Source organism: Monosiga brevicollis, genomic scaffold, assembly GCF_000002865.3.
Source record: "Monosiga brevicollis MX1 MONBRscaffold_29 genomic scaffold, whole genome shotgun sequence".
NCBI lineage: Eukaryota > Choanoflagellata > Craspedida > Salpingoecidae > Monosiga > Monosiga brevicollis.
This window is the reverse complement of record NW_001865066.1, coordinates 169,427-197,215: the sequence shown is the minus strand read 5'-3', so window position 1 is coordinate 197,215 and position 27,789 is coordinate 169,427. Positions and strand designations below refer to the sequence as shown.

Below are 27,789 nucleotides of genomic sequence, written 5' to 3'. Positions count from 1 at the left end.
GCTACGACCCTCGACGATGGCCACCTGGTCCAGCATGTTGGGATGTCCCATGATGGAGGCATAGGTGTCACGATGCTGGTTTGTGAGCCACTCGCTACGTTCATGCCCCCATCAAAGCACATGAGAAATACATCAGGCAACTGGCGCTCGTGGGGATGGCAGAGCAGGCGGATGTGATACGCTCTAAGCCGTACAATTTTGTGGTATCAGCGTGACCGGTGCCGACATATTTCGATTGCACTGGCAAGGGCAAGGGCGACCGAGGGCAGGCCAAGTAATGGAGGTGAGCTGGCGACCAGACCAATTGAGCGACAACAAGTGGCAAGAGAGGCAGATCGTACGATGCTCTAGCTGGCTGTTGATGTTGTACCGAGAGTCCGCCTGCCATTGCGCGCGCGCCACAGAGCCAACGCATGACACACGTCGTCGTGAGCGTCCATCAGCGCACATGTCGCAAAAACGATTCCCAACCCGGTTCAACCGCATTCATGCACGTATCAACGCCACAACAACAACAACAACCAGGAGAGGAGCACCCAGGGAAGACGAGATGAAGTGCGATGAGCCGCCGTGAGCACGACTTTTTTTTTTTCTTTTTTTTTTCTTTTTTACCATCTTGTGTTGGTCGCGCCTCAAAAAAACTGAAGAGAGAGACAGACAGAGAGAGAGGCAGAGAGAGTGTGTGAGAGTGTGTGTCACGGAAAGAGATGGCGTGTTCGTCAGATCGACTTTATCAAGTTCTCCTTTCATAAATGGAGCGACGCAGAGACAGAGCGAATTGTAGAGAGCTGTCGAGAGAAAGAACATAAAGTCACTCACGATTGTAAAAAGAAACAAAAGAGAGAGAGAGAGAAAAGAATTGGTTTGAGAAGAGAGAGAGAGAGAGAGAGAAACAACGGCTTGTAAAAAAATGTCTGACAATTGTCAAGTCGTACATCCTTCAACGTGTGCATCTCTCTCTCTCTCTCTCTCTCTCTCTCTCTCTAAATTTTTTTTTTTGGAATTTGTTCTTGGGGTCTTGTTGGCTCGTCTGGGAGCCGGTGCTGCGCGTCTTCTTGGGTGTTCCTGGGGCTGGGCGTGGCTGGGTTCTGAAAAGACGGGAGGTGCTGGGAGTGTTGGTTGGAGGCCATCTTTCGGGCTGGCTCTTTGGAAGAATCGGGGACGTGAGCGTGGCATTTGATACTCGATGCGGTGGACTGAGCGCGAATTGGAGCGCGTGGTCAGCTGGGTAAGTGCTGCAGCAGGCTGAACTCAGAGAGATCAACCCGCACACGCGCCCGCGCCCGTGCCCGCGCTTGCTCTCGCCCTGGTTGAGAGGCTTGACGCTGCGTGTCTCTCAAGCTTTCGCTTCCTTGCCCGTTGTAGGTGGCCGTGGCGCTGGTGATTGCGGTGTATGCGGGCGTTATGATTGCAGCAACCTACACCAACGATCGCCTGAATCAAGGCCTGTTCTGAGATAGCCAACGGCCTGATCGGCCCACAAATTGCACTCGTTTGGATTTTGGAGTGCATACCGCTCCGTGGCTAACTCCTGACGTTGACCGCCGCCATGGCTGGCGGAGAAGCAGCCCCGTTGCTCACGCCCGGCAGCACGCCCGCACGCACACGATGGTCGGCCATTATTGCCGTGAGCGTTGCCTTTTTCATGCTCTTTTTGGCCTTCAACTCGCTGCAAAACTACGCCACCTCCCTCCTGCCCGGCAGCCTGGGCAGTGAGTCCCTGTCGGTGCTCTACGTCTCCGTCTGCGTCTTTGTCTTCACGGCGCCGCACATCGCCAAGCGCCTCGGCGAGAAGCGCACCATGGTCCTCGGCTCGGTCAGCTATCTCATTTACATGGGATCCACCATCCATCCCATCCGTGCCATTGTGCTCATCGCCGCCGTCATCATTGGTACGTCATCAGCATCCTTGTTTCTGCTTTTTTTTTTTTTCCTCCTCAAAACCATGGTGCTGGCTTTCTTTCTGACACACTTGTGTGCTTTGCACCCCGTGCCTCATCCACCTTGGGCCAGGCTTTGGCGCTGCCATCTTATGGGTCAGCGTGGGCTCGTACATCACAAAGGCTTCTCACCCTAGCGAATTGGGACGCACCAACGGCATGTTCTGGGGCATTTTCCAAGCGAGTGGCATTGTGGGCAACCTGTTTGCCTACTTTATCTTTGAGCATCTTGACGGGAGCGCAAGCCTTTTTCTGGCCCTCACTGCTGCTGGCGGTGTGGGCGTCCTCATCCTATTCTTCATCCCATCGGAGAAAACCACAATAGGTATGTCTCTGGACACCCAGCCCGATGGGCGCTCGAATGCCCTCACTTCAACCTTCCCACTCTTCAGGTACCCGTGAAGGGGACGACGAAGCCAATGAAGGCCCCGAGCCCTCCGTCAACGACGTGGCTCCCGCGACCCCCGCCGAGCATCTGACCGTCTGGCAGGAGGTTCAGAAAGTTTTTGACATCTTACTGACGAATCGACTTCTGGCGCTGGGCTACCTGATCATATTCACGGGACTTGAAATGGCCTTTCGCAGCGGCGAATTTCCCCAGGTATAGCGCGCGATGGTTTTTTTTTTTTTGTTTTTGTTTTTTTTTGTTTTTTGGCCATTGACCCTCGCATCTGCGGTCAACTTGACACGTCAAGGGGTGCATTGGTACTTATTCGAGGCGATTTGCGTCCCACGCGCCCGCTGCGCCCTGGATAGTTGTTGCCCCAAAAGAGCATTGGCATGGTGTTGGCGTTTGCCGGTTTGGGTGAGGTCGTGGGTGCCCTGGGTCTCTCAAGCCTTTCAGACCGAGTCGGATGCACGGCCCTCCTCTGGTTGGCCTCGCTGACCCATGCGGCCTCCATGGTTTTGGCCATCATGCTCAAAGTAAGCCCGTCAACATGCCAATAAAAGCTGCCGCCTCACAGCAGCTCCATTGCCAAGACCCTGCCGTTTGTCGTTCACATGATCGCACGCAGGCTCACTTTGTGCTTGTACGATTGGTTTTCTTTTTTTCTTTTTTCTTTTTTTGATTGCATTGCGCTTTGCCTTTGAACAGAATTCAGGCCTGCCAGGGCCCGGGCCGGAATGGCTTGGAGTGTCGTGGATTGCGTACATGGCGAGCTTTGGGTTTGGTCTCAGTGATGCCCTCTTTAACACACAGTGCTACGCGCTGATCGGCAAGATGTTTGCGCCAGAACATGCCGTTCGCGCCTTTACCGGCTTTCAGCTCTTTCAAAACATTGGCTCGGCTGGCGGGTACTACCTCGGTGTACCGCTCCCCATGCATGGCGACAAGGGCTCGCTGGGCCAAGTCTGGATCCAGCTCTTCCTTCTGGTCACCGGCACCCTCCTCTACACCTGGGCTGACCTTCGTTATGGTCGACGCCCACCCACGACCCCCGATGTCCGCCACGAGATTGACGGAGCCAGCCTTGACCCCCACCCAACCAACACGAGCTCCTCGACCTAACGCCGGCTCCCTGTCTGCCAAGAAGCAGTGCACGTCGCAGAAACAACACACACACATGCCTTGCCGGCATGCGCGCTTACGCAATTCCCGCTCTGAACTGGACTTTTCGATGTAAACTGAAACAATTGACACACTTTCGTTGAGACGACTTTTCGAGGTACACACACACACACACACACACACACACAGAAAGAGATTTAAAAAAAAAAAAAAAAAAAAAAAAAGGGCAGCGCCGCCATGTGACTCGGAGTTGGCCAGATGGGATCTGGAGGGCATTGGATGTATGAGTGAGAGAAGAAACTTTGGGGAGGTGCTGGCTTGCGGTGGGGGTCGGGTGATGAACGAGGTGGATTTGGGTCAAGAGTATTGACTGACCAACAACCCCGCCCCCCTGGACCGGAACGGCAACCGGGTGGACTCATGGGCTTTGAGACAGGTGGTTCATGTGGTTTGTGGTCGGCTCATCAGGCCCATTGCTGTGCGCGATGACTTGAAATAGCAGGGGTCTGCTGTGTCTTTCTCGCAAGCTTACCAGCACCATGACGGATTGGCATGCGCTGGTCGCTCAGCATGCCGAGCGGCGCCATCACTTGGACAAGGGCAGCGCTGCCTTTATTCATTTTGCATCCCAAGGATCCAAAAAGGTAGTGCGCTGCGTTGTCTCACGCAAATTCATACGAGGGCATATGCCCCCTTGAGCTGATCAAGCTCGTGCCACCTGCCTCCCTGTATGCTTCGTCAGATCAACGTTTTTCATGAGCCCTGGTGCAAGCTGCGCTGGGGCAAAATTCAGGCAGATCGGTACCTTGCTCCATCACCCAAGGTCTGTTGCTGACATGTGTGGAACAACCTACCCTGCTCCTCATCTGCATCTGCCGCTGACTCATGGTGGCGTGTGCGCGGCGCCCAACCTGCACCAGGGTGCCTTTATCATTCGAAAGGCATCGCAGCCAGGCGAATTCGTGCTGTCTGTGCAAGCCGGCGTGCGCGTGTGCCATGTGCTGCTGAAGGTGTGACTGTTTTTTCACCCGCCAGCTTTATGCAAACCTCTTGGGCTGCACCCTGATGTCTCATAGAAACCCTCATTGCTCACCGCCTTTGGGGGGTGGCACAGGTCATCTGTGGCGAGGACGAACGCGTGTTGTATAACATTTATCCGACGCCACAATGGTTCGAAAGCCTCTTCGACTTGGTGGGTGCTACTGGCTTGTTCTTGACATGTACTGCACCCACAGTCAGACCTACATAGTGTGCTAGCTTGGGATCATGGTCTGTACTTGAGCTCATTTTTTTTATCATGCTGGGGGCAGGTTTTATTTTGCTCTTTCCAGCCCTTTATGTTTCGTAATCTACACGGCACGGAGCCCATTACGCTGAGTCTTGAGGCTTCCAGCAAAGCCCATCGTCTCAACCAAATTCTGCGCGCCAAGAACGCCGAGGGCAAAGCAGCTGCATCGCAGCGCCATGGTCCGTCTGCCCGAGGCGAACCCTCGTGTTCAAAAGCGCCATCCAACCACGTGTTTTACCAGGTGATGGCTCAATCCGTGTCTGACGACAACCAACTGTGTCTCCATTGCACGCCTAATTAGGAGAAGCAGACGAAGACCCGGGTGCCATTCTGTTCCGTGGGTACTTGACCAAGCAAGGCCGGGTCCGCAAAACGTGGAAGCGCCGCTTTTTTGAACTCTCCGATGATGGTCACCTTCGCTATTTCACGGTACGCCTGCCTTTGACTCCTCTGCCGCATCACGCACACACACACACACACACACACACACACACACACTTGCACGCTTGCACACTTGCACACGTGCCAGTACCTCTGACTTGCTTGCTTACATGGACGATCATTTCAACCTCGGCTTAGGTCGCGGGTAAGGACAAGGAGCAGGGCTCGCTTAACCTCAAGAAAGTTCGCGCCGTCATCCCGGGTGCCAAGTAAGGCTTGGACTTTTGTTAGGCTAGCTCGTGGCACAGGTCCAACGAGGTCTCATGGGTGGCGCTGCGACGATAGATGTGTGGTGCAATGGCATCCCCAGGCCAACCCCAACTACTGCTTTGGGATTCTAGCCTGTGATCGCGAGGTCTGTCTCTTCACCAACTGCCGCCAACAAAAGCGTCAACCAAGCTTCTTTTTGCTTCTTCACGCGCCCTATCTCATGCCTGGCCTACCCCGCAGCTGTTCTTGTTTGCAGACACCAAAGATGAGCTGCAGGGCTGGCTGCAGGCGATCCGCCAAGTTGTGGATGAGAAGTTTGTGACCATCACTACCCCGTACGTCAACCCGACCAGTGACCACCGCTCTGTGCTCTTGAATCAGATGGCCTAGTAATGACCACCGCCACCATGTTACTCGGCGGAAATGTAGAGAGGACATTCGTCGCTTGGCCACCGAGGCCACTCAAGGCGCCCCAACCAAGCAACACGAGGCTGAGCGCCGCATCACGCTGCGCGTCTTCCGCAATGGATCGACCGCTGCTGGCATTTATGTGGAGGTGCCCAAGGATGACTTGGATGGTGTCAAGGCCGCCATCTCGCCGCGCGTAAGTTTGATCAACTGTGAGTTGACGGTGTGTATGACAAAGCCCTGTCTCACATTGGCCGTTTTTGCTAGGTTGGTTTTCCCGTCGTGCGCATCTTCAACCAGGTTGGCGGAGAACACACCGTGCCAGAAACACTGCGAAAAGACGACATTGTTTTTGTATCCTCTGGCTCATCATTTGTTGGCATGGCTACCGCTGCTCGTGGTACGTGCTCCCCACCCGCTGAGCGCTGCCCACGCGCATTGAAAGCATGTACCTTTGACTTTGCTTTCTTCCTTTCTTTCGTTCTTGTCTTTCTCTTGTTCATTCGAATGCAGGCGAAGTTGAGTATGATGCAGGCCGGGCTGTTGACGAATACAATGATGGCTATGCCAGTGTCGATCCTATGCGGGCCGTGCCCAAGGGTGGCCACTTGCAAGGTTATGCTGACGTGAGCCTCCTTGATCAAGACAGCTCCAACGGCACCTCAGCGCAAGCCACGTTCGTTGTCGCCAGTCCTTTATGCCTCACCTGCAACTTTTTTGGTTCAATGAAGCAGCTCACACCCCTTGCCCGGCGCCATTTTTTGCCTCAATAGAACGAGTGTCGATTCAGAGGACGAGGATGCCGAGATTGATGCATGTACGTGCCAAAATTCTCTTTGTTGGCCACCGGCCTGTTACCTCACCCCTTCTCTCGCGACCGTGCCTACATTTAGATCACAAACCCAAAGAACAATATCAAAATGTTTGCTTTGATGACAACGATGCTGAAAACGACGCATACCTTGAGACGGACATTGCAGATAATGAAGTCCTGCACACGACTTCGGCCCAAACGTCAGAGTCCCAATCCTCTGAGCCAGCGATGGCTGCTACCCCCACAACTGTTCCCGCAGCAGCCACAACTGGCCCTGTTGAGCCTGAAGCTGCTGAGCCTGAAGCTGCCGAGACCGAGGCTGTTGAGCCTGAAGCTGCCGAGCCTGAAGCTACCGAGCCTGAAGCTACCGAGACCGAGGCTGTTGAGCCTGAAGCTGTTGAGCCTGAAGCTGCCGAGACCGAGGCTGTTGAGACCGAAGCTACCGAGACCGAGGCTGTTGAGATCGAAGCTGCCGATCCTGGAGCTGCCGATCCTGGAGCTGCCGATCCTGGAGCTGCCGAGCCTGAAGCGGCTGAGACCGAAGCTGACGAGACCGAAGCTGCCGAGCCCGAAGCTGCCGAGCCCGAGGTTGCCGAGAAGGCGACTGAAGCCACTGAGCCCGAAGTGACCCAGACCGAACCCGAAGCCACCGAGCCTGAAGTGGCAAAGGTCACTGATGAAGAAGAGAGTGACGTGTAACTCTGCTCCTTCCCCCTCCTGAATTCCCGTTGTCGTAGGCTGGATGTTTCTGGCTGCGGACCATCTCAATTTTACGCATACTAACCGCAAAGGGTTTTCAACCTACTCGAGCTGTCGTAAAGCTTCACTCCTCCCCCCCCTTTTCCGTCAACCAAAAACCCTGAATGCTCATCTCTAGCCGCCAATAGCCCGCCAAGGGTCGAGTCACACACGCACACACACACACACACACACACACACACACACACACACACACACACACACAGATAGCAAGCACCGAAACAATTTCTTGTTTTTGACTTTTTGCTTCATGCATTTTTGTTTTTTTATTTTTTTTTGTGACCCAGTCGTGTTGGCGTCGATGCTTCTCGCTTCGCGGGACGTCATGCTGGCTGTGCACCTTCTCCTGGCATTTGAGTGGTACCAGCTGCTGAGCAGCTATGGCTCCGTACACTGGTGTGTGCAAGGTTGCTCGATATGTCAACGTGCGTGCCTCTTTTGCAGCAGGAATGCCCGATCTCACTTGCTCACTTGGCCGCTAGGCTAACCAGCAGCTGCTTGGACCCAAAAGCTGCCCTTCCCTCGCGGAGCTGCCCCACCCCTGGCTGGCAGGCCACATTGCAGTCGCCGCAAGGCGCACTGGCACTGGCCACGGCTCTGCTCCTGTTGCACGGCGTCCTAGGTCTCGCCACTCGCCCATCATGGCGGCGACTGGTCCTTCGGCTGGTGACCCTGGCTGGCACGTTCTGGCAACACCGGATTCTCTCCACGCTCACGTCGGGTGAAGACAAGGCCATTCGCTGGATCCTTCTCTTGGACGTGCTCGGGGAAGCGACCATGCTTTTGCCTGTCGGCCGTTCTGGCATGCACAATCGTGTTGTGCGGTCGCTGCGCGCCTTTGCACGCCTGCTTCTAGCTCTTCAGCTCAGTGTGCTCATCGCCGCCCCCTTGTATCATCATTGGTCCTCCGAGACCTGGCAAGATGATTCAGCAGCCTGCTGGATTTACGCTGGCGAATCGGCGCGCCACGGCCGAGCCTTCGACTGGTTGCCCACGGTACTACCCCGATCATTGTGCACGGCGCTGACCCAGGCCTGGCGCTCAGCGGACACCGTGGCAGCCTTGATGTTTGCCGTGACGCCCACCCTCATGGCCGCGCCCAGCGACGTGGCAACATTGCCTCCCATTTTGGGTCGCCTGGCCACCTGGACCGTGGCCTTGTTCATGGGTTTCATGGCATGGGACTGGCGCTGGGCTTTCATTCTCGTCGCAGGTCAGGAAGCCCTGTTGCGTCTTTGCTCTCGTGCTTCGGAGCCACAGATCTCCCAATCCCGGAGCAAGTGGTGGCTTACATCAGCGGTGGCAGCTAGTCTGTTTATAACAGCCGTGATCTTTGGGATGGCCGTAGCCCGCCACGACCTAAACCAAGACGTGACACTCTCCGAGCCCTTGACTCACATTCAACACGAGCTAAAGCTGTACCAAGGCTGGCGACATTATCAGCGACCCGGTCCGCAAATGCCCGTGCACCGATGGCAAGTCAATCTCTTGCATGCCCCACCGTCAGCAAGCGGAGACAATGATGCGCAGCGCTGGGAGCGAGCCACATGTTACAACCTACTCAACGTGAGTCAACAGCAAGCACCCATCCTTGACGGACCGGCTGCAAACTGCGACGGCCCAAGCCAGTATACCGCTGATCCCATGCTGGAAAAGCTATTTCAGCGCATTCAAGACCTTGACATGCAAGCTGAAGACACCTTCATCAAGCAGCTCAAGCCCACGTGGTGCCAACATGCTGTCCAAGCGCTGCGCGCCCGCAAGCCGTCTGCTGACCCGAACCAAAGCCTAGACGAGTTTGCTGTTCGTGTGCGCCACACTGTTGGGTCAGTAGCGTGGCAGGAGCGCACAGACAACTATGAGTATCGTCACGTGGCCACCCAGCTCGGTGTACTCCACATGTGCGGGTCGCTCATGAAGACTGCGGCCTAAAAAGCCGGGGGCCCTAAAGTAGAGCCCGAGATGTGGCAAAGTATTGTTGTGATCCAGTTTTCTGCCTTCCTTATTGGCAGAGAGAAAAGATGCGGGACGTTTGTGATGATGGCATTTGAATGAATTCAGGAGCCTTAGCAAGACAAGGCGGCCCCCGGTGCGGTTGCGGCAAGCGTGCTGGCGCGCTGACCGCCACTATGGAAAATCATCGAATTGAATCTCAGTGGAAGCCTCCCAGGCATCGTCGCCGGCGCCCACTTGACGGGCATAACACACATTGGTGGCGAAAAAGCCGCTATTCTGCCAGCCACCCATCTGTTCTGAAGTAAACGGGCCAAAAATCTGGATGGCAATAGGTGTATGAGTAGATAGTTGCGGCGTGCAGTCACTGGGCACAAGCATGCTGACAAGCAGAACCCGCACACCTGTGCCCCGTCCTCGTTGTTCCATCGGTATTCCCACTTGACGCCAAGGTCTTCAAGGGCTGCTTTGCGCAGTGCTCTACGCGGAAGTGAGTGTTTTGTGAGGTGAGCGTGGCAATCGCAGTGAGGCGGGCCGACGCCACGCACTCTTTCTGTTCATTTGCTTCGGCCTTTGCCTGACGCTCCTGTTGATGAGAAGACACATGGGATAGACCATGCTCAATATGAGAGGCGACACAAGCATTTTTGAGGGAGAAGATGAATTGAGGCATGCCTTGCAGACCAACAAGGCCTGACCTCGCGTGTTCGACGAACGGCCAAATCCACGCGTGGAGAGCATTCGCGGATATGCTAAGCACACCATGTGACATGAATTGGGGTGAGGAATTGTTACAGCGCAAGGCAATCAAGGAGCAAAAAGAAGGGAAAAGGGAAGAGGAGAGGACCCCGGTACAAGATGCAGCGCCGTACCGGACGATTGAGTCGGCACCAATCCTTGCAGTGCACAGCTGAGCAAGCCGAAGGAGAAGAGCATAGAGTCAAAAGTGATGTCCAGAGGTGAGGGCACGAAGAAGCAAGGCTGTGACAGGATGTGCTTCCCTCCAAGACTGGGACCAGTCACATACCTGTCTGGTGCTCCTCAAAAACAATAAAGGCAAAGCCCTTGGAGCCGCCGAGCTGTCGCAGAAGAACGAGACCAAGAGGGTTAGGAGGGTAAGAAAGGCGCCCGTGATGGACAATGGCAATGAATGGACAAGTAGTCGTGGGCATACATCGTCGCGAATCAGTTGAACATCGAGGATTTTGCCGAAGGATTGGAAAAACTTGAAGAGATCCGACTCGTCGATCTGGTGCGTCAGGTTGCCGACCCAAATTTTGCAGTCTGTCCGTGCTCTGTCGACATCGCCGCCATGAGCAAGTCCATGAAAACGCGTGCATGCCAGTGTGTACTTGACCCAAGGGGGTCAACCCTGACGCCATGTCACACGAGTTGGGCAGCTTCAAAGGATAGGGCAAGAATACCTGGCACGCTTGTCTTGCGGGGCCTGCACCTTTTCGGCGTGGGCCTGTTCGGCTGCCCGCTTGGCCTTGAGCCGATCAGTCGGTTCCTTCTCTGCCAACTGAACGGGTGGTGACACCAACCCCGGAAACAGAAGACATGTTAGTCGGGTGTAGACAGAAGCATCGACTCACAAGCTAGGAGCCTGGTCATCGAGACAGTGGATGACTCTTACCCTTCGAGACGACGCGACCGCCTGAGCCAGGTGATCGGCCTTTTCATACGACCAACCGTATGTCGTCATGCTGTCGATCCAACGCACGCTTTGCTCCTCGCAAAATTACAACCGCCGCGTCCCGCGCAGGCACCCGCCCAACCTGCCAGCCACAGCCACAGCCACGGCCTCTCTCTCTCTCTCTCTCGCTCTCTCTCCCGCACACACACGAGAACGCCAAGCACGACCGATGTGCACACACACACACACACCAAAACGCTTCAAAAAAAAAAAAAAAAATCAGAGAGAGAGAGACAGTCAGACTTTTATCAGAATTTATTTTTTTATTTTTTTATTTTTTTTTGTTTTTTTTTCTCACTTTATGATGTGCTGGAGCTTGGCAGGATTGGGATGTGATTAGTCATGTATGATACAGCGCGTCAGTGCGTGCTCGGTTCACCTTTTGGATAGCATGATGTGAGGTGTGTGAGCTTGGCCCTGACCTGCTACCTTTGCTAATGAGTCGGAACTCTTAGTCACGGGTGTTTTAATATCTGGGTGCATCTCTAACGATCGGCAGGGCCTGTTTGATGCTTACTAATATGCTCACATCATCGATTAGAGTATAATATGGTGGTGGAATAATCAGGCTTGGTCTGGTAAAATGCAGTGAGATCATCTCAAAGCGCGTCTAGCAACAGCGCAGACAGCTCCCAGAGGTATGATATGCTCACATGCTCTGGTCAAGGCCGCTCATTTCGAGCCTCCAAAGAAGCGCGATTTCTTGCCCGGCTGTTGCTTGTCATTCGCGTCTTCGGCTTGCTCGACTAGCGTTTCGACTTGGCCTTGCACGGTGGTGAGTTGACTCTCGAGGCGTGTGACCTGCTCGCGCAGCGCGCGAATTTCTGCCAGCAATTCGTCAACGCCAGGGCCCAGGGTCGGGGCAGCTGGGGCACTCGGGGCCGGGGGTGGAGGTTCAGTGCCGTCGCTTGCGCCACCAATCGCGTGCCACACTCCAAGTAGCTTGAGTTGTTCCTCGACCATCGCAAGCCAGGATTGATCCTGCTCGTAGTCGGGCTTGGGCTCGACGTACAGCTTGGCGCTCATGAGCATGGCCAACCAGCCATCAGGTCGGTAGCCAGGTTGAACCTTGAGGAAAAGACACTCTTTCTTGGCATCATAGATGTAGTTGCCCTCGGCGTGGCAGTTTCCAGACTCTTTTACTTGCTCGAGGCGCCGACGAGGATGACCGCCGCACCCTCGATGGCGTCAGCCATTCGGTCGAGCATATTGCCAGTCATACGATCTACATCCATCCACACGCGTACGCCACGCGACTCCAGGTACTTCTTTGCCACCCTAGAGAGCGAGTGCACAATCAGTGTTGGCGCGTGGCGGCTCACAGGGGTTCACGGGATACAGGCGTGGCAAGCAGGCAGGTAACGCACAGCATGATGTTTTGGTGGCCCCAATTGTAAGAGATCATGAGGTGCTGACCCCCGGGGGCAGGCGTGGGTGCCGGCGCAGGCGCAGCTAGCGGGGTGGGCGCTTCGGAAGTTGCTGGCTGGTTTGGAGGGGTGGCGGTGGTGGCAAGCGAAGGCTCCGTGGGGATGGCGGCGGCGGTCAGCTTGCTTTTGGCAGTCTTGGCCTGGATGTAAGACAGGGCCCCCTCCAAAGTGTGGCGCGTTTCTGGGTCGACGGCGTTGGCAGGATCGTTGACTTGGCGCTGAATCAAGGCCACAGCATCAGGGATGCGCCCGACGACGTCATAGTTGAAAGCCATGCTATACAGGCACTCGACGCCCGAATTGCGAGCAAGTCGAAGGTATTTGGCCGACTCGCCGCCAAACCATTCGCTGTCACTGCGCCGCAGGCACTGGGCAATGTTCTCCATACAATTGGCATTGCCCCAGAGCAAGGGCTTGTTGGTGTCGGCGGTACTGAGGTTCGCAATGGCTTTGAGGGGTGCCCCAATGCTCCACTCACGCTCGCCATACTCGACATTCTTGACGGCCGCGTCCAGCACCTTCATCACGTCGTCAATAGCCCCGGAAAGATCGGTGGAGGCATGCTCATGGGGCCCGTACAGATTGGCCAGGGCCAGGTAAGCCGGGCTGCGGCCCATGGTGGAGCGAGCAATGTACTGGTGCATGACGGCGACAAAGTCAGCGTTGAGTTGATCTTCGCATGCGTCATGCCCGAGAAAGCCAATGACGTTGGAATAGAGGGTGACCAGCTCAGGACCTATTCCATCCTCTTCCACGGCCCGCTGCAGGATGGGAAGGTACGTTGCAATGTGGTCCACGAACAGCCGGCCCAATTGCGCCTTTTGCTCGTCTGTGCCCACCGCAAAGAGGTAATTGAGAAGCATGACGACGCCATCCAGGTCGCTTAGCTCATCCGTTGGTCGCAGGACACGGGTCAGGTGCTCCACCACCTGCGTGCCCCGCGCGAGCAGATGGGCCGTGGCCGACGCATCGCTAGCCGTTCTATCAATGGCCTCACAGGCACGATCCACAATGGCAAACCCATCGCTCACCGTCTGAATACCCAGTAATTCATCAACCCGCTCAGGCCCCATCAACTCATGACCCCCCATCCTGCCCGATGCCGATGCCGATGCGGTTGAGAGATGAGAGGGCGCCGGAATGAGAGAGAAATGTGTGTGTGTGTGTGTGTGTGTGTGTGTGTGTGTGTGTGTGTGTGCGGGTCTTGACAACCAATATCAAATTTTAAATTTTTAAATTTTTACATCAGCAAATTTTAATGCACATGTCAGCTGTCATGGAAAGCAACAACCCCACCCCAGACAGGGAGGGGGCCATAGCCGGGTTAAATGAGATTTGCGGGCTGAATATAAAGCAAGCCACGGGCAGCTGCAAAAGCTGGGATATACACGGCTGCCGCACGGCGGCAAGAAAAAAAAAAAATTACGGGAAATTGTTATTATTACGGAGCTCTTTTGACTCGATCTAGGAACGCGCTTTCCCCTTGCCAACTCAGAGCAAAAACTACCAAATGAAAACTTCAGATGTGGTGGTCCGTGTTGAAGGAGTGCGAATCAGACCTAGAGGCAAAGGCCACCAGTCGAGGGTGAGGCAAGTGTGGTGTCGAACCAAGTCCAGCCAGCTCGCCCACACCAGGTGACATACGTTCACGCTCCTCGTTCTCAGCAAGGTAAAAGCCCCTGCAAAAAGACCGAAAAGACCGAGCCAGCATGTGAGAAGCAGCAGTGCCCACGGTGCAAAGGCACCCTTGTGCGACGGCAGGATTATACGGGTGCCGCAAGCAAATATCACGGCTGCTCACAAATCAGAGGAAAGGCTGGGCAAAAGCCTCGTCAGTAGCAGGGAGCTGCCAAGCGCCAGCGTGCCCGCCAGTGCATGCGATACAAGCAAGAGTGCAAGGCCACGGCTACATGCATGGAAGCAGACATGTGAATGGGGAGGTTACTCCCGCCTCGTTGAGTCACGAGCATGGTGACTTACAGGCCAGCACCACAAAGGCCGTCGATGGCGCGCACGTAGATTTCGTGGGACGTAGTGCACGTCACCACTGAGCTTAAACCTTGTATCGAGACATGGAGCGCAGCCCATTCTCCTTCAATGAGCGCCTATTGACGTGTTCGTTGTCGGCAGCACGGGAGCGGAAAGGGACCAAGGGGTAAGTAACAGGGCCAGAACTGCACCAGCCATTGATGGCCGGCCCTCATGCACCTTGTTTGGGTCGTCCGGCGCAGCAGCCAGCAGAGCATCAATCTGCGCCATGTAATCCAGCGTGTCGTTGAAAGGCCGAGCAAAGGGCGACACTATCATGGGCACAAGCCACACCATCCAGCCTTGGTCAGAGCAGCGCTCGACAGCCGGCAAGAAAAGCCAAGAGCAGCGACGCGACGGTGGGGGTGACAAACAAACACACACCCGCGGTTGGTGCACACGCAATGTAGTAGCTGGCAATGCTGGAGTCGAGTGTTTTCATGGCGTAGCTAACATTGCCGGGCATCGATGTGACCGCGCGTCAGTGTGGTAGGATCTTGGGTTCGCGAGCAGGCTTTGGGTGTAGCGTGTGGGCTTACTCGTTGGGATCGGAGCAGAGGTCACTCATGGCCACGGACAGGGCCAGCTCGCCGCCGCTCAGGAAGAAGCACACGGTAAAGGCCAAGTACAGGAGTGCAACGCCCCTGCAATCCACGTCAGAAGACATGGCCCGACAGGAGTGAGGAATGAGTTGCGCTGCGCTGGCCAGCGCCACGTGATGGTTCAGCTGGACATACAGTTTGGAAAAGGGCCGGGACGCCATAGCGTAGGCCAAGCCCGCAGATACGCCGAGCACGGTGATGGTGACGGAGAAGGCAAGCGTAATATCAGCCCGCAGCGCGTTGTAATGGTCAATATCCTTGTTCATAAAGGTTGGGTCATACTCGTTCATGTCCACGACAATCGTGTTGAGCTCCAAGTGGACGCGCCCCAGGCCCGAGCTCAGCTCATCTACCAGCTACGCAACCACAGTTGGGCAGCAAGCCAAGCGAGGTTCAGGCCCAATGACGATTTTCCATGCGTCATGAGGTCAAATAGAGAGCTTTCATCGATACAAGAGCGGTGTCGCGCTCTCAGCCCCTGGTACGCACCTCGGTTGGCCAGGTTGTGGCCTCCACGGCTGTCTCGAGGCGAACGGCCGCATCAGAGGTATTGCTCACCGTGACCTGTAGATGAATTAGCTCGTCTTGCGCATCGTTGGTGGCATTCAACAATTCGCGGACGCCGCGTTCAACGTTGTGGTTGCCCACAAAAGCAATGGCTGCAGCAATCCTGTTGTTGTTGTTTCCCAGAGCAACAGGGCGGCCCGTCAATGCATGCAAGATTCAGGAGGGACATCGTCAATGCGCGAGACCGCTGGGTGCAGCAGCTTACAACCCAAGGAGGATGGTGAGGACGAGGGCCACTCGTTCCTTCGTCAGTCGTGGGGGCGTGATCAGCTTCAAGTTGGGCCGAAATCCACCGCAACAGCAAATCTTGATTGCAGCGCTACATGGGACCAGGGGCGGGGGCGCGGTGAGGGCTCGAGGGATTGACATGCCACGGGTGCCTCGACTTTAGCACGTGTGACGGGTGACGAACCGTAGGACTACCACCAAGGCCACGAGGCACCAGGGCCAAGCAAATTGAACAAGGGCTTGGAGGTAACGTGTGCTTTCGGGTGCAAAGTCATGCGCGATCGGGCGAAACTGGGCGTCATAGTGGGCCATTTCGTGGAAAAACCGCGCTGTGGCGGTGGGAGTATGGTTACTCATGCTGGCGTCCAAGACATCCACATTCCCCAGCAGCCATTCGTCCGCCCCGTCAAGCCATCGGGCGCTGACGCCCACCCTTCAGAGAGCGAAAAAAGTGTCAGGCAAATGAATGAATGTGTGTGTGTGTGTGTGTGAAAGTTTGAGTTTGAACACGCGCGAGTGTGCTGATGTGTGGTGGTTATTACTCATCTAGACAAGGGTTGTGATGTGGGAGGGTGTGCTCGGTGTGAGGAGGCAATGGCTGTGGTGGCATGCGCCACCAATGCTTCACCCAAAGGAGTCGATGTGGCCTTGTTCCATCCAAAGTATGCAGACAAAATTTGAATTTAGTACTTTTTGGGTGATATGGTTGCGGCATGCATCAAGTGGACCACGGCAGAGGGTGCATCCCTTCTTTGAATGCTTGAGCCGCCATTTCTCAAAGGCAAAACAGGATAGAAAAGAAAACAGGAGATCGGTTTGGCGGGGGTCCATTTACTTCTTTGCCTTTTGCTCCTGTCGAAGCGCGGAACCAGACCAAGGAGGCCACAATGAGGGCACATGGGCAACAATGAGAGCACGAGACACGGCTCGACACTCGGCCAGCAAGCAGGGGGTGCAGTTTGTGCTTGCAAACATACGGCTTCGGTGCGCTTGGCGCGGAGCTCCTGCTCCTTCTGCTCGGCCGCCTCCTCGCGGGTCTGGCAGTCCTTTACAAGCTTTGTGTAACGCTCACTAGTGAATCAAAGGTTGAGGCATGTCAAGGTCAAGCGGCGCAACCAAGTCACCAAAGCCACCAACGGAGACACAGAGCGCGAGCAGCGGCTCGGCCCGGCGGTTGGCGCGACAGAGCAAAGGTTCACGGACATTTCTTTGGTGATGTAGTCAATGCGCTTGGCCACATTGGCCTTGGCCTCGTCCAGGTCCTGCTTGAGCAGGGCTGGGCCTACGAGTTTGAACACAACCTCCTCCTCACTCTCATCCACGAGATCCAGTTCCTGAGGCGTTGAAAACCAGCACATGACACATAAATCAGTGTGGCGCGGGGCAGGGGTCCCCATCACCGTCAATACGTCCAAATTGTCTTGTCAAGTGGGATACCTGAGCCACAAGCTTGTTCTCGCCTAGCTGGGTGTTGAGCTGGTCAATTGTCGTCACATGCTTGCTCTTTTCTGCTCGATACCCCCAATTCCGGCCAGAAGGGCACGGTCGAATGAGGTCATGCAGAGACAAGCAGCCAAGCCAAGGGGGAAAAAAAAAGCACAAGCCGTACCAGACTGGATGCTCGAGATTTCATCAATAATCTTTTGATGCTGCGACTGCAGCTCCTTGAGCTTGGCCGCCATGATGCTTGCAAACTGTCTTGGAAGCGCTTGCTGATCTGCACCATGCGACGCGACCGGCCACACACCGCAACAGCGAAGCAACAAACCGAGTAGAGCAGAAGATGGATCCAAAAGCAAGTGAGCGAGCCCATAACAGACAGACAGAGAGAGAAGGTGGAAAGGGCCGGCCTTTACATCCCACAGCCCGCCTCGCATTAGCACCCCGCGCTGCCCTTTTGCACTCGTTGATCTCCTTTTCTGAATATTTTTCTCTCTCTCTCTCTCTCTCGCGCGCTCTCTCTCTCTCTGATGGTCACTAACCGGGTCGATGAGATACTGTAACATTTTTCACACTTTAACGACCAATACCTGTTAGTGTGAATGTTGTTACACTTGGTATGTGTGACGAGAAGAAGGGACACGATGTTGAGTCGTGTTGTTGTTTTACCTTTGGGCCGGTGCTTCACGCTGCGCTCGACTCTTTTGTCTCTGTGTGGGTATCGTCTCTCTGTACCAGCACTTGCGATAGCTGCTTTCTCTAGAGCTTTCTCCTCAATTGCTTACACCTCTGCTTCCTGCTTACAGGTCCCGCCTTGTGAGAACATCTCCACCTCTACATCTCTCATCGCCTCTCCACCTCCCATCCATCCCTCTTGGCCCTTGAGGCATATCGACTCCATCTCTGACCCGCGCTCGTCTCTTTTCACTCTCTCTCTCACACCGACAGACAGCCAGACCCGACAGAATGGCAGCCTCCATGATCAAGGCGGCAACGGCAGCCGTATCGGCCGGAAACATGATGCGTGCGCAGGCTGGTCGTGTGGGTACTGCCGTGGCAGCACAGCGTCGCCTACTTCACGCTGCAGCCCCGCTGCGCGGTGATAAGCTCTTTGTGGTCAGTCGTTGCAGCCCCCCCGCTCCCTGTCTCTTGCCCGCTTGCTTGCTCCTGGTCGTCTGTCGGTGTGCAGCCCGGCAAGGCCTCGGCCTGAGCACTGTGTCTGGTTTCCGTGAGTGTAATGTCAATGCCGTCCCTTTTCGGGAAGTGGCTAACGTCTGTCTGTCTGTCTGCCTCTCAACTCCCTTCTTTTCGGTGCACAGCACCGTGACACTGAGAAGAACAACTCGAGCATCGCTTTTGAGTTTACGCCTGAGAACATGAAGGTCGGTTGTGGGCACTACCTCCCCCCAAAGTGCTCACGCACCTCTGCAGTATCCCATCTCGTGCTGAGGCGCCTTTTCTCGCCCATGTGCTCAAATACCTTACGCCCCTTCTCCGGTGTGTTATGTTCCTCCGAGAACAGAAGGTCGAGGCCATCACTGCTCAGTTCCCGCCCGGCCACCGTGCCGCCGCCTGCATTCCCGTGCTGGATCTGGCCCAGCGCCAATACGGCGGTACGCTCGCAGCACGCTTCTGCTTGTTTTGCGCAACGGTTCTTGGAACACATACACATGCGTGAGCGCACAGAAAGAGAGCACCGTATCTGCTGTTGGTCTCACCTGTTGGTTTGCTTCGCATCAGGCTGGTTGCCCATCTCCGCCATGGATGAGGTCGCTCGCGTCCTGCAGATGCCCAAGATCCGTGTGTACGAGGTGGCTTCGTTCTACACCATGTTCAACCGCGACCCCGTCGGCAAATATCACGTTCAAGTGTGTACCACCACGCCGTGCATGGTTCGCGGTGCCTACAACATCTTTGAGCATCTTCAGAAGAAGCTTGGTGCGTGCAGACTTCCGCCTTCCTCTCGCGCCACACGACCGTCGCTCCGACCTGGCTCTTGGCTCTTGGACCGTGCTATGCCTATCCTACCCCGGCCTTGCTCATGTCACTCCTCATCGACCGTCCTCTCTCCTATCGATCTCTTGCAGGCCTGCACAACGGCGAGACGAGTGAGGACGGCATGTTCACGCTCCTCGAGGTCGAGTGCCTCGGAGCCTGCTCCAACGCCCCCATGATCCAGATTAACGACGAATACTACGAGGATTTGGAGTTGGCCGACGTGGATCGCATCATTGAGGCGCTGCGCAAGGGTGAGACCCCCAAGCCTGGTCCCCAGAATGGCCGCAAGGCTGCCGAGCCTCTGGGTGGTCTGACTGCCCTGACTTCAGAGCCCGTGGATGGTGCTCACAAGTTCCGCACCGATGGCAAGCTCTAATGTGCTTTTCTCGGCGGTTTTCGAGGCTGGGCCACAGGCATGTGGGGCCTTACCTCCTCCATGCCCCCTTGTTAGTCTTGCCTGGTCCATCCCTTCCTTTTACCATGCCTCTTTCCTAGTCTCCCTCTCCTTTCGTCTCCTCTCCCCCCCCTTTTTTTTTGTTTGCGCTTGTGCTCCTATTACCCCTTGGTCGGTCAAGCCATTGGAGTTTTGTAATTCCGACAAGAGGAGGTCGGCATGGTGTTCGTCACCCACCGCGACAACGGCCCTGGTCATATCGCAACAACGCTTCTCCATTTCTTATCGTAGGCACGGTGTGCTCCCTTTGTGCTTTTTCTTTTCTTTCTCTCTTCTTTTTATGCTCGGCTGTAGACACTTTGCCGCAGCAACAAACTCCCCAGTGTCTTTGTTTTCTCCAAAATCGAAGGAAAAATTTATCCACTTGGTAGAATCGAACTTGTGCCGGGTCAGCACGTCAGGAATGAGAATCGAATTGAATGTTGGGGATGCCCATCACCGACATGTGGTGTCCAACATCAGGCGAAAGGCGGCGCTCTCAGAACGGCACCGAATGCGGCCTCCAAACAACCAAAACGAAAAAAAGAAAAAAAAAAGAAAGTGGAGTAAGATGTTTAGATGTGGAAAATGGGCTTGATGGTCTGATGGAGCTAGATAAACTCGAGGCCCTCCAGCTTTTCCTGGGATATGAGCTGATCAGGAAGTAGCACGGTGCCAGAGGCAATATCCAAAACTGACAGGAAGCTACGCGTGCCGTTGGCAAACTCCTCCGTCTTGAGGGCAATCAGCTAAGGACACGACAACAAATGATGGTGAGCTGAGGGAAGGTATCAAGCCGAGCAACGGCATGCCTGAGACAGAGCATGCTGTCCTCCTTCTCACCTCGGAGCCATCATAGCCAGGCACAAATTTGATCGAGCTAAATCCTCGCGCCGGGACGCGCTGGCCAATGGCCATGGTCGTCACAGTCTATGGGATGGCACCGAGAAGCACCCCGAGTCAAGTGCACTCTGCAAAATATGAACAGCAAAAAGAAGGCTTACCTTGAAGTGCTCATCCGCTGTCAGCACGAGGTTGGAGCCGCGCAGCAGGTCCTAGAACCAAAAAAAAAAAAATAAATAAATAATGAAATAACCCCCCCCCCCCCCCCCAAAAAAAAAAACAAAAAAAAAAAACACACACTGGGCGTTCAGGTTTGGTTGCCAGGGCGGCGTGATTGGCCATGATCAATGAGCCAAGAACCAACCAGGTTTTCATCGTAGGGTTGATTGGATACGCGACGAGGGCAAAAGACCCAGCGCTCAAGATACGACGACCAAGTGGCAGCCTCATGCCACAGGTACCTGTGAAATGGGGGCATTGGGTATTTACAATATCAGCACAGGGCCAGTAATGTCGGCTGGAAGGGAGAAGGGGGAAAGGAGAAGGGTGCAACACCGACCCGTTGATGCCCGTTTGAGCGGCAATTTGCAGGGCGTTGTAATTGAGGGTCCAGTTGACATGAAACAGAGCTCCCGAGGGGGAAATGACCTTTATCCATTTGGGGTCGGCATTGACGAAGTCGCCCGTGGGCGTGGTCCAATCACGACCAAGGCCACCAACAAAGAGCTGGCGGTTTTTGACGGCCATCCATTCGGCCTTGAGCCCCTTGCTCGAGACCCCGTTGCCATCCGAGAGGATGTGCCTGGGCACAAGGCGTTGCAAGTTCACAATTTCGTAGACAATGCCGGTTCGATCGTCAACCGTGTAAAGCTGTCATCGAGGCAAGCACATGTGTGGTGGTCAAGGCATACCGAGGACACGCTGTTGTCAGGGCATTGACAAAGGCGGGCCCGTACACGACCGTTGTACACTTGAAGTTCAGAGAGCTCAGCGCCTCGGCCTTTGGCGGCGAGCGAGGCTTGAAGACGACGGGGGCCAGCTGGATCGAATTCAATCTATTGGGCACAGCATTTCTTCAGACATGGCTTCAGAGGTGGTTGTCGGCAGGTGGGTGCACATGTTTTACCGAGTAGACGCCACGAGGGCTGCGGGTGAGAGTGGCTAGAAGGAGACGACTCTCCCAGGCCTATGCGATAAGAAGTATGTCAGCTGCGATGTCAGCCAAGCGGTGTGTGCGCGCACGTGGTCATGGTGGCGGGAGGACGGCGGGCTTGGCAAGGAGCGTACAGAGGAGGAAACTTGGCTGGCTTTGTCGGGATCAGCCACGAGGGCAAGGCGGAAGCGCCGAGTCCCATCAGGCAGCTGTACGGGGGTGGTCAGCGGATAGGTATCGTTGTAGCTGTGTTCACACCACGAAGCAAGTTTGGGTGTGTTGAGAAGAAGGTTCGGCAGCTACCTTGGAAGGGGTCGTGGATAAGCAAGACAAGGCTGAGGCCAAGAAGCGCAGACACGTACCGATCAAAGCCGACGGCAGGTACCTTGCCAGTAACGGTAGCTCGCGGCAAGGAGGCCGGGGCGTGTTGGCTGACCTGCAAGGCGGCAGCATGTGAGATCGGTTTCCCAATGAGCCGGCCGCGTCCACCGGGAGCTTCGATGTGCCTGGGTGGTGGCAAGAGGACACAACATCGAACCAGTAGCACGGCAAGGAGGGAGACGGCAATGATAAAGGCAATGACGCCAATGCGACGACGGGGCGGCGGCGGGGCATAAACGGAGGTTGGGAGGGGTGTCCGGACTTTGTTCCAGGACTGCATGATGGCGTTGTGGCGCTAACAACAGCGTGCGTGCTTGGCATGCGCGCAGGTGATCACTGCTGCTCCATTGTGGCCTCGCTACCGCGCGCCCTCGACCTCTGGCTCGATCAGGCTGAACACTACAACCAACAATCAGCAACGCGTCAGCAGCACAGCGGCGGCGGCGACGGCGGCAGCGGCGGCGGCAGTGGAAGTGACAGCGCGATCGTCCGCAGCTTCCAACTGCACAAACGTGAAATGTTTCTTCATAAACTTAGACTTTTACGGTTAACAAATCAGCGATTAGTGTGTGGAATCGTTCATTTACCTCCTGGTCGGTTGTCAGGCTGTTTGAGCCAACAATGCTGACAAGAGCCGTTGAGACGACGATTTACTTTAGAGGAATGTAGTTAAGTATGTCGTTTTCCGGATGTCAGCATTAAGGAGAAAAGAGGACATTGCCTGTAAAGGTCAGGCCGGAAAAACCACGTGGCAGCGATTGCCGTTTTTCTGCAAGATGGCTTGCAAGCGCCAAGCGAGTGAACGCAACCGAATGTGATCCAGAGTTACACTTGGTCGGTCTGCCCGCATGCCGATCGATCAGATGGAGAGAGAGACACACACACGCAGAGCGAGGTGCGGATGTTAGGAAGCGAGGCAGAAAGTGGCGGCGGGTGGCATGCGACGGGGGCAGCGTCTCGCCTGAGCAGGTGGGTGAGATTGAAGGATCAACTGCTGTCGACTGCTGGCCGTGCCGTGGCCTTAATGATCGTGTGATGATTCCTCAAAGAACCGCTGGAGAGAGGGAGAGCGAGAGAGAGCGTCCTGATTAGGCGCCAGTGCTTGTGATGTATGAGAAGTTATGGGCGCCTGTAACGTTCATATCTGAATGGCTAAACAGCTCGATAGATTGTGTTGTGTGGGGTGTGCTGAAGACTTGGACCGCCCATGTGCACATGGTTCTGAACGAGCTTGTCTCGATGCCAAGGCACGAGGTGATGAACCTCGTCGTCCTTTTTTTTTTGCTTTCTGAAGACCTGCCGCCGCCGCCAAACGCTCGAGGTCCCGCGAACACAAAAGATATGAGAGAGAGAGGAGAGAGAGAGAGAGAGAGAGAGAGAGAGAGAGAGAGAGCGAGAGAGCGAGAGAGCGAGAGGAAAGAGAGAACAAAAGAAGAGAACAAAAGAATCAGTCGAGAACAAAAGAGATCGAGAACAAAAGAATTGTAAAAGAAAGAACAAAAGAATTACATGAGAGAGCGAGAGAGAGGGAACAAAAGAAATTGAGAACAAAAGAAACGAGGTCACAAGCACAAAGGATAAAGGAAGTGTGTGTGTGAGAGAGAGAGTGAGTGTGTGAGTGAGTGAGTGTGTTCAGTGGCCTCGACTCAAATGCACTTTTTTCGTTTTCTCTCTCTCTGGCAGACAGACACTTTGGTTGTTCCTCTCTCAACGCGCGGGTGATCTTCTTTCGCTACTGGGACAGGATACAATGGCGGCCACCTCGTAAGTGCCTCCCGCCGGTCTGCTTCTACGCTGTGCCGTGCTGTCTCTGGTCCTGGATGGGACGGTGTTGATGGTGGTGGTGGAGGAGTGTGAGAGGGGCGGAGAGGGTGTGTATGTGTGGTCCCCCCTCCCTCGGCTTTATGGCTTCAACTGCCATCAGCGTGCCCCATCGTTGTGTGTGCGTTGGCTGGTTTGGGACCTCGCGCGCCAGCGGGGACAGCCAGATCCCAAGTCCAAGGGCCTTTCTCGTGTCGTCAGAAACACAACCATTCATTCCTCTGCCCTCTCCCATCTCCTCCTCCTGGACCTCTGCCCGTTGAGAAAGAAAGGGAGAATAAAAGTCTCGACTGCCTCGAGATTTTTTTTTTTTGGGAGGGCGGTGAAGTGAAGCATCTTGAGTTGCGACGCTCGTCGCTGTCCAGCCAGTGATGGCCAGACTCGGCCCATTCCGAGCCTCTCTCGTCCTCTGTGTCCCCTTATCCTCCTCTCGTTCTTTCTCTTTCTTTCAAAGTCCTGGTGCTACAGTTGAGACGGCTGTTGCTGCCTCATCTTTTTTTTTTTTTTAACTTCTCTTCGGACTGGGGGCGAGGTCAAACCTGGCGCACTGATTCAACTCGCCACAATCTCCATCACTTGCCTTGCTTTACCGCTCCCTTTGCATCACACGAACTGTGCCGTTGGTGTTGTGGTTGATCGTCGTTTTTCTTCAGCATGCGTGATTCATCTATAGTAGCCCAACCCTCCCCTCTCCCCTCCTTTTTTTTACTGTCAATGCTCATCCTTTTTGCGCGATTCTTGGTTCAAACCACATCCTCAACAGGGAATCCAACCTCAAGCTGGCGCTGGCCATTGGCCACGAGTTTGTCAAGACGTACTATCAGGCTCTGCATGAGCACGCGGAGGACGCTGATAAGCTCGTCAAGTCAGTCCCACCCCATCCGTTACTGACCACCTGCCGCGAGACAAAAGCAGCCGTGCTTAGCCCGGCTTCGGCTACGATCGTTCTTGAATATTCTGCCCTTCTCACTCTCGTTCCATTTGTTCCCTCTCCTCCCCTGTTTGTCATAAAAATAAATTCCCCCCCCACGTCACTTGTTCTCCGATGCCGCCCACCTCGCAGGCTTTACATGCATGATGCCGTCATGGTGCATGGTGAGGAGGCCGATACGATCAAGCCTGTCCACTCGGCTGATCAAATCAAGCAGGTCATCAAAGATCTGGGCTTCTGGAAGCCTCGTACAGAGGTCTCCCACCTTGACGCTCAGATGACCATTGACCGTGGTGTTGTCCTTCACGTCCTGGGCTGGCTCAGCGCCAACTCAACCCAGCTCCCGGCCACAAAGCGCAAGTTTACTCAGGTTTTCGTTCTCAAGGTGTGACAAAGTGCCAGTGTCCAGCGCGTTTTTCGTTTTTGTTTTTGTTTTTCTTCTGAGCCAAGCTTGCGAATGCTGTCTGCTTCTTTTCTCCTCAAGTCTTGCATGCCTCATCCTTTGATCCCCTTCTTTCCCCTGTCTTTGCCACCAACCATCCACAGCACGTCGGTCAGCAGGGATACGCCATCCAGAACGATATGTTCCGTTATCTCAAGGAGGAGGATGAACCTGCGCCCACCGTGCCGGCTGCCCACCCAGCTGCCAAGGAGCAGGTCATGAACGGTCATGTGGCCGCACCTGCCGCACCCACTGTTGAGGCTGCGCCCGCTGCTGAGCAGGCCGCCCCTGCCGCCAAGCCCGCCAAGGCTCAGGAGGCCAAGCCCGCCAAGGAGACCAAGCCCGCCAAGGCCCAGGAGGCCAAGCCTCCAAAGGAGACCAAGCCCGCCAAGGCTCAAGCCGACTCGACGCCCAAGTCCGCCAAGCCTCAGGCTGAGACTGCCAAGTCCGCCAAGCCTCAGGCAGCCAAGGCTCCAGCCTCTGAGCCCGCCAAGACTCAGGCTGCCCCGGAACCCAAGGCTCCTGCCGCAACGCTCTCTTGGGCTGGCCGTGCGGCTGCCCAGCCTGCCCAGTCCACCACTGCGGCGGCTCCTGCGGCTGCTGCTCGCCGTGCTGCCCCTGCTGCCAAGACGGCTCCCGCTGCTGCTCCCGCCGCTGCCCAGCCTGCCGCTCCTGCCGATGCCGCAACCCCCGCTGCTGACGCGGCCGATGAGGCAACAGATGGTGATCGCACGCGTGCTCCCCGCTCAGGTGGTCGCAAGCCCTCGACCAAGGCCGAGGAGGCTCCCTTGAGCCATGGCATTTACATTCCAAATGTGCCCGAGAGCGGCACTCAGGAAGTGTGTGGATGTGATTGCAACTCACGACAAGAACCGCCCCACCCCCAAGTTTGCCTTTTTGTCTTTTGCCACCGAAGCCGATGCTCAAAACGCCAAGAACGCCGATGAAGCTGACGTATGAACTTGTTTCCGCCTCGGCTTCATTTCGTGCGCGTCCGCCGTTTATCTGTTTTCAATTGGCACACATTTGCTTCTGGTCTTTGTCCATTGAAACCAAGTGTGTACTCCCCGCGGCACTGGTTCACCACGCTCATGCCCTGGTATTGCTTCGTTGCTGCTGGCGTGTGTGCAGTTGAAGCTCGAGAATGTGACCCTCGTGGTCCAGGAGCGCAAGGAGCGCCGATCAGACCCACGTGGTCGCAGGTAAACACCTCCCACTCTACTCTAAGCAGCTACCTTGCCCCTTGATGGTCCGGACCTGAGCTCACTCGCATTTCTTTAAATTTCCTTTTCTTCTTTGACTAGCCGTGGTGGTCGCGCGCGTGGTGGCCGCGGTACGGGCCGTGGTGCCGGCGGCGCTCCCGGTGGCCGTGGCGCTGCGCGCTCGGCCCCCAAGGCCTAAGGCGGTTTTCCGTTGCCGCGGAACTGCTGTCTGGCGCAAGTGATGACTTGCTGACAATTTGGGTTGAGGAAGCACTTGGGACACACCAATGACGATGACGATGATGTTTGTAGTGGAGTCTTTTCGGTGCCACCGCTTCTTTGCCCCAACCAGCTCAACGAGATCCTTGTATCAGGCAACGGCTTTCAGTATCCTGTTGGTGGATGCCAATGCATGTTGACGGCGACGACCATCACACTTTTGGCGGCGACGACAACAGCAGTGACAGAGATTGATGATGAAAAATGACGACTGAAAACCAAGAAAAGAAAAAAGAAAAAATGAAATTCCCGGGCTATTACATGTTCTTGCTCGTCATGAGACTCCTGCAACCGAGGACTCGTGTTCTGCAAGACCTCTTGTTTGTTTGTTTCCTGATAGTTTATCCGCCGGTACAGAGCGCGACAGCCTCTTAGCGAGACTTGTCTACTGTCTTTCTGTTGCGCGGGTGTTCTGCGCGTCAGTGACGCTAGTGCTTTCTCCTTCGGCCCCCGAACCACGCGGAGAAAGCGCATGTTTTGCACATTTTTGTCCCTGCCTTGCCTCCCACCGTGTTCCGGCTTCTACCTCGCCTCTTGCCTTATGCCCTTTCCCACACCCCCATGTTCGTTTCACCCTAGTCAAGACTTGACTTTGCCCAAGGCAAATCAAGTCGAGACAAACATTCCCTTCTTGAATTGGAGTCGACTAAACCTGCTTTCAAATCGTCTCGCCTCACTTCTCAATACACGCTTATGTGGGGAAAAAAAGGGAGACAGGGTCGCGGCTTCGCAGCGGCGTGGCCCGGGAAAGGTAGGTGCGGATTCAACAAGCAGAAATAATATTTTCCACTTCCACAAAACCCGCGTCATGTCTGTCTGGCATACCTCCAACGCTCATGTGTGAAACCGGGTTGCAATCGAGCAAATCATTGGTCGATCCTTTTTAAAATTAAGATGTGCAACTGTATAAAAATTTAATTATTGCAAGAGGTGGGTTTGGTCTATCTCTTCCTCTCAACGCTGGGGTCTGTGTGGAAGAAGAAGGCACACCCGCG

The 27,789-nt window shown here is 55.2% G+C and overlaps 7 protein-coding genes across 7 annotated transcripts; 4 read left to right on the top strand and 3 right to left on the bottom strand.

Annotated features, from left to right (window-relative positions):
- Positions 1-1,549: 1,549 nt before the first annotated feature.
- Positions 1,550-3,590, top strand: MONBRDRAFT_34054 (uncharacterized protein; the record flags this gene model as incomplete). Its single annotated transcript, XM_001749309.1, has 5 exons — positions 1,550-1,892; positions 2,014-2,265; positions 2,333-2,541; positions 2,697-2,864; positions 3,037-3,590. 5 exons carry the CDS (start codon positions 1,550-1,552, stop codon positions 3,448-3,450), a joined length of 1,386 nt encoding a protein of 461 aa, XP_001749361.1. The 3' UTR covers positions 3,451-3,590.
- A 399-nt stretch (positions 3,591-3,989) lies between these two features.
- Positions 3,990-9,302, top strand: MONBRDRAFT_28839 (uncharacterized protein; the record flags this gene model as incomplete). The annotated part of the gene is made up of 15 exons (XM_001749308.1): positions 3,990-4,097; positions 4,193-4,273; positions 4,371-4,460; positions 4,565-4,642; positions 4,782-4,917; positions 5,040-5,167; positions 5,318-5,388; positions 5,465-5,534; positions 5,630-5,724; positions 5,819-5,993; positions 6,065-6,197; positions 6,311-6,473; positions 6,571-6,614; positions 6,691-7,280; positions 7,818-9,302. The coding sequence occupies 15 exons, from the start codon at positions 3,990-3,992 to the stop codon at positions 9,300-9,302; spliced, it is 3,447 nt and encodes a 1,148-aa protein (XP_001749360.1).
- A 2,389-nt stretch (positions 9,303-11,691) lies between these two features.
- Positions 11,692-13,537, bottom strand: MONBRDRAFT_11461 (uncharacterized protein; the record flags this gene model as incomplete). Its single annotated transcript, XM_001749239.1, has 2 exons — positions 11,692-12,197; positions 12,436-13,537. 2 exons carry the CDS (start codon positions 13,535-13,537, stop codon positions 11,692-11,694), a joined length of 1,608 nt encoding a protein of 535 aa, XP_001749291.1.
- A 428-nt stretch (positions 13,538-13,965) lies between these two features.
- MONBRDRAFT_38649 (uncharacterized protein) lies at positions 13,966-17,553 on the bottom strand (the record flags this gene model as incomplete). Its single annotated transcript, XM_001749238.1, has 6 exons — positions 13,966-14,125; positions 15,014-15,432; positions 16,849-16,942; positions 17,075-17,205; positions 17,309-17,379; positions 17,481-17,553. 6 exons carry the CDS (start codon positions 17,551-17,553, stop codon positions 13,966-13,968), a joined length of 948 nt encoding a protein of 315 aa, XP_001749290.1.
- A 643-nt stretch (positions 17,554-18,196) lies between these two features.
- MONBRDRAFT_38648 (uncharacterized protein) lies at positions 18,197-20,121 on the top strand. The gene is made up of 5 exons (XM_001749307.1): positions 18,197-18,427; positions 18,631-18,693; positions 18,834-18,924; positions 19,052-19,249; positions 19,399-20,121. The coding sequence occupies exons 1-5, from the start codon at positions 18,278-18,280 to the stop codon at positions 19,683-19,685; spliced, it is 789 nt and encodes a 262-aa protein (XP_001749359.1). The 5' UTR covers positions 18,197-18,277; the 3' UTR covers positions 19,686-20,121.
- Positions 20,122-20,353: 232 nt separating this feature from the next.
- On the bottom strand, positions 20,354-22,399 carry MONBRDRAFT_28836 (uncharacterized protein; the record flags this gene model as incomplete). Its single annotated transcript, XM_001749237.1, has 10 exons — positions 20,354-20,491; positions 20,586-20,672; positions 20,747-20,797; positions 20,950-21,046; positions 21,145-21,387; positions 21,497-21,624; positions 21,712-21,771; positions 21,873-21,984; positions 22,101-22,174; positions 22,277-22,399. 10 exons carry the CDS (start codon positions 22,397-22,399, stop codon positions 20,354-20,356), a joined length of 1,113 nt encoding a protein of 370 aa, XP_001749289.1.
- A 1,470-nt stretch (positions 22,400-23,869) lies between these two features.
- MONBRDRAFT_38647 (uncharacterized protein) lies at positions 23,870-27,432 on the top strand (the record flags this gene model as incomplete). Its single annotated transcript, XM_001749306.1, has 6 exons — positions 23,870-23,883; positions 24,704-24,805; positions 25,004-25,256; positions 25,418-26,152; positions 26,445-26,515; positions 26,828-27,432. 6 exons carry the CDS (start codon positions 23,870-23,872, stop codon positions 27,000-27,002), a joined length of 1,350 nt encoding a protein of 449 aa, XP_001749358.1. The 3' UTR covers positions 27,003-27,432.
- Positions 27,433-27,789: the final 357 nt, after the last annotated feature.

Excerpts from the sequence above, each read along its gene's own strand:
- MONBRDRAFT_38648 (XM_001749307.1), top strand. The coding sequence starts at position 18,278 with ATGGCAGCCTCCATGATCAAGGCGGCAACGGCAGCCGTATCGGCCGGA. Across the intron at positions 18,694-18,833 it reads TTACGCCTGAGAACATGAAG|AAGGTCGAGGCCATCACTGC; the intron begins GTCGGTTGTGGG and ends CTCCGAGAACAG. Across the intron at positions 19,250-19,398 it reads GCATCTTCAGAAGAAGCTTG|GCCTGCACAACGGCGAGACG; the intron begins GTGCGTGCAGAC and ends GATCTCTTGCAG.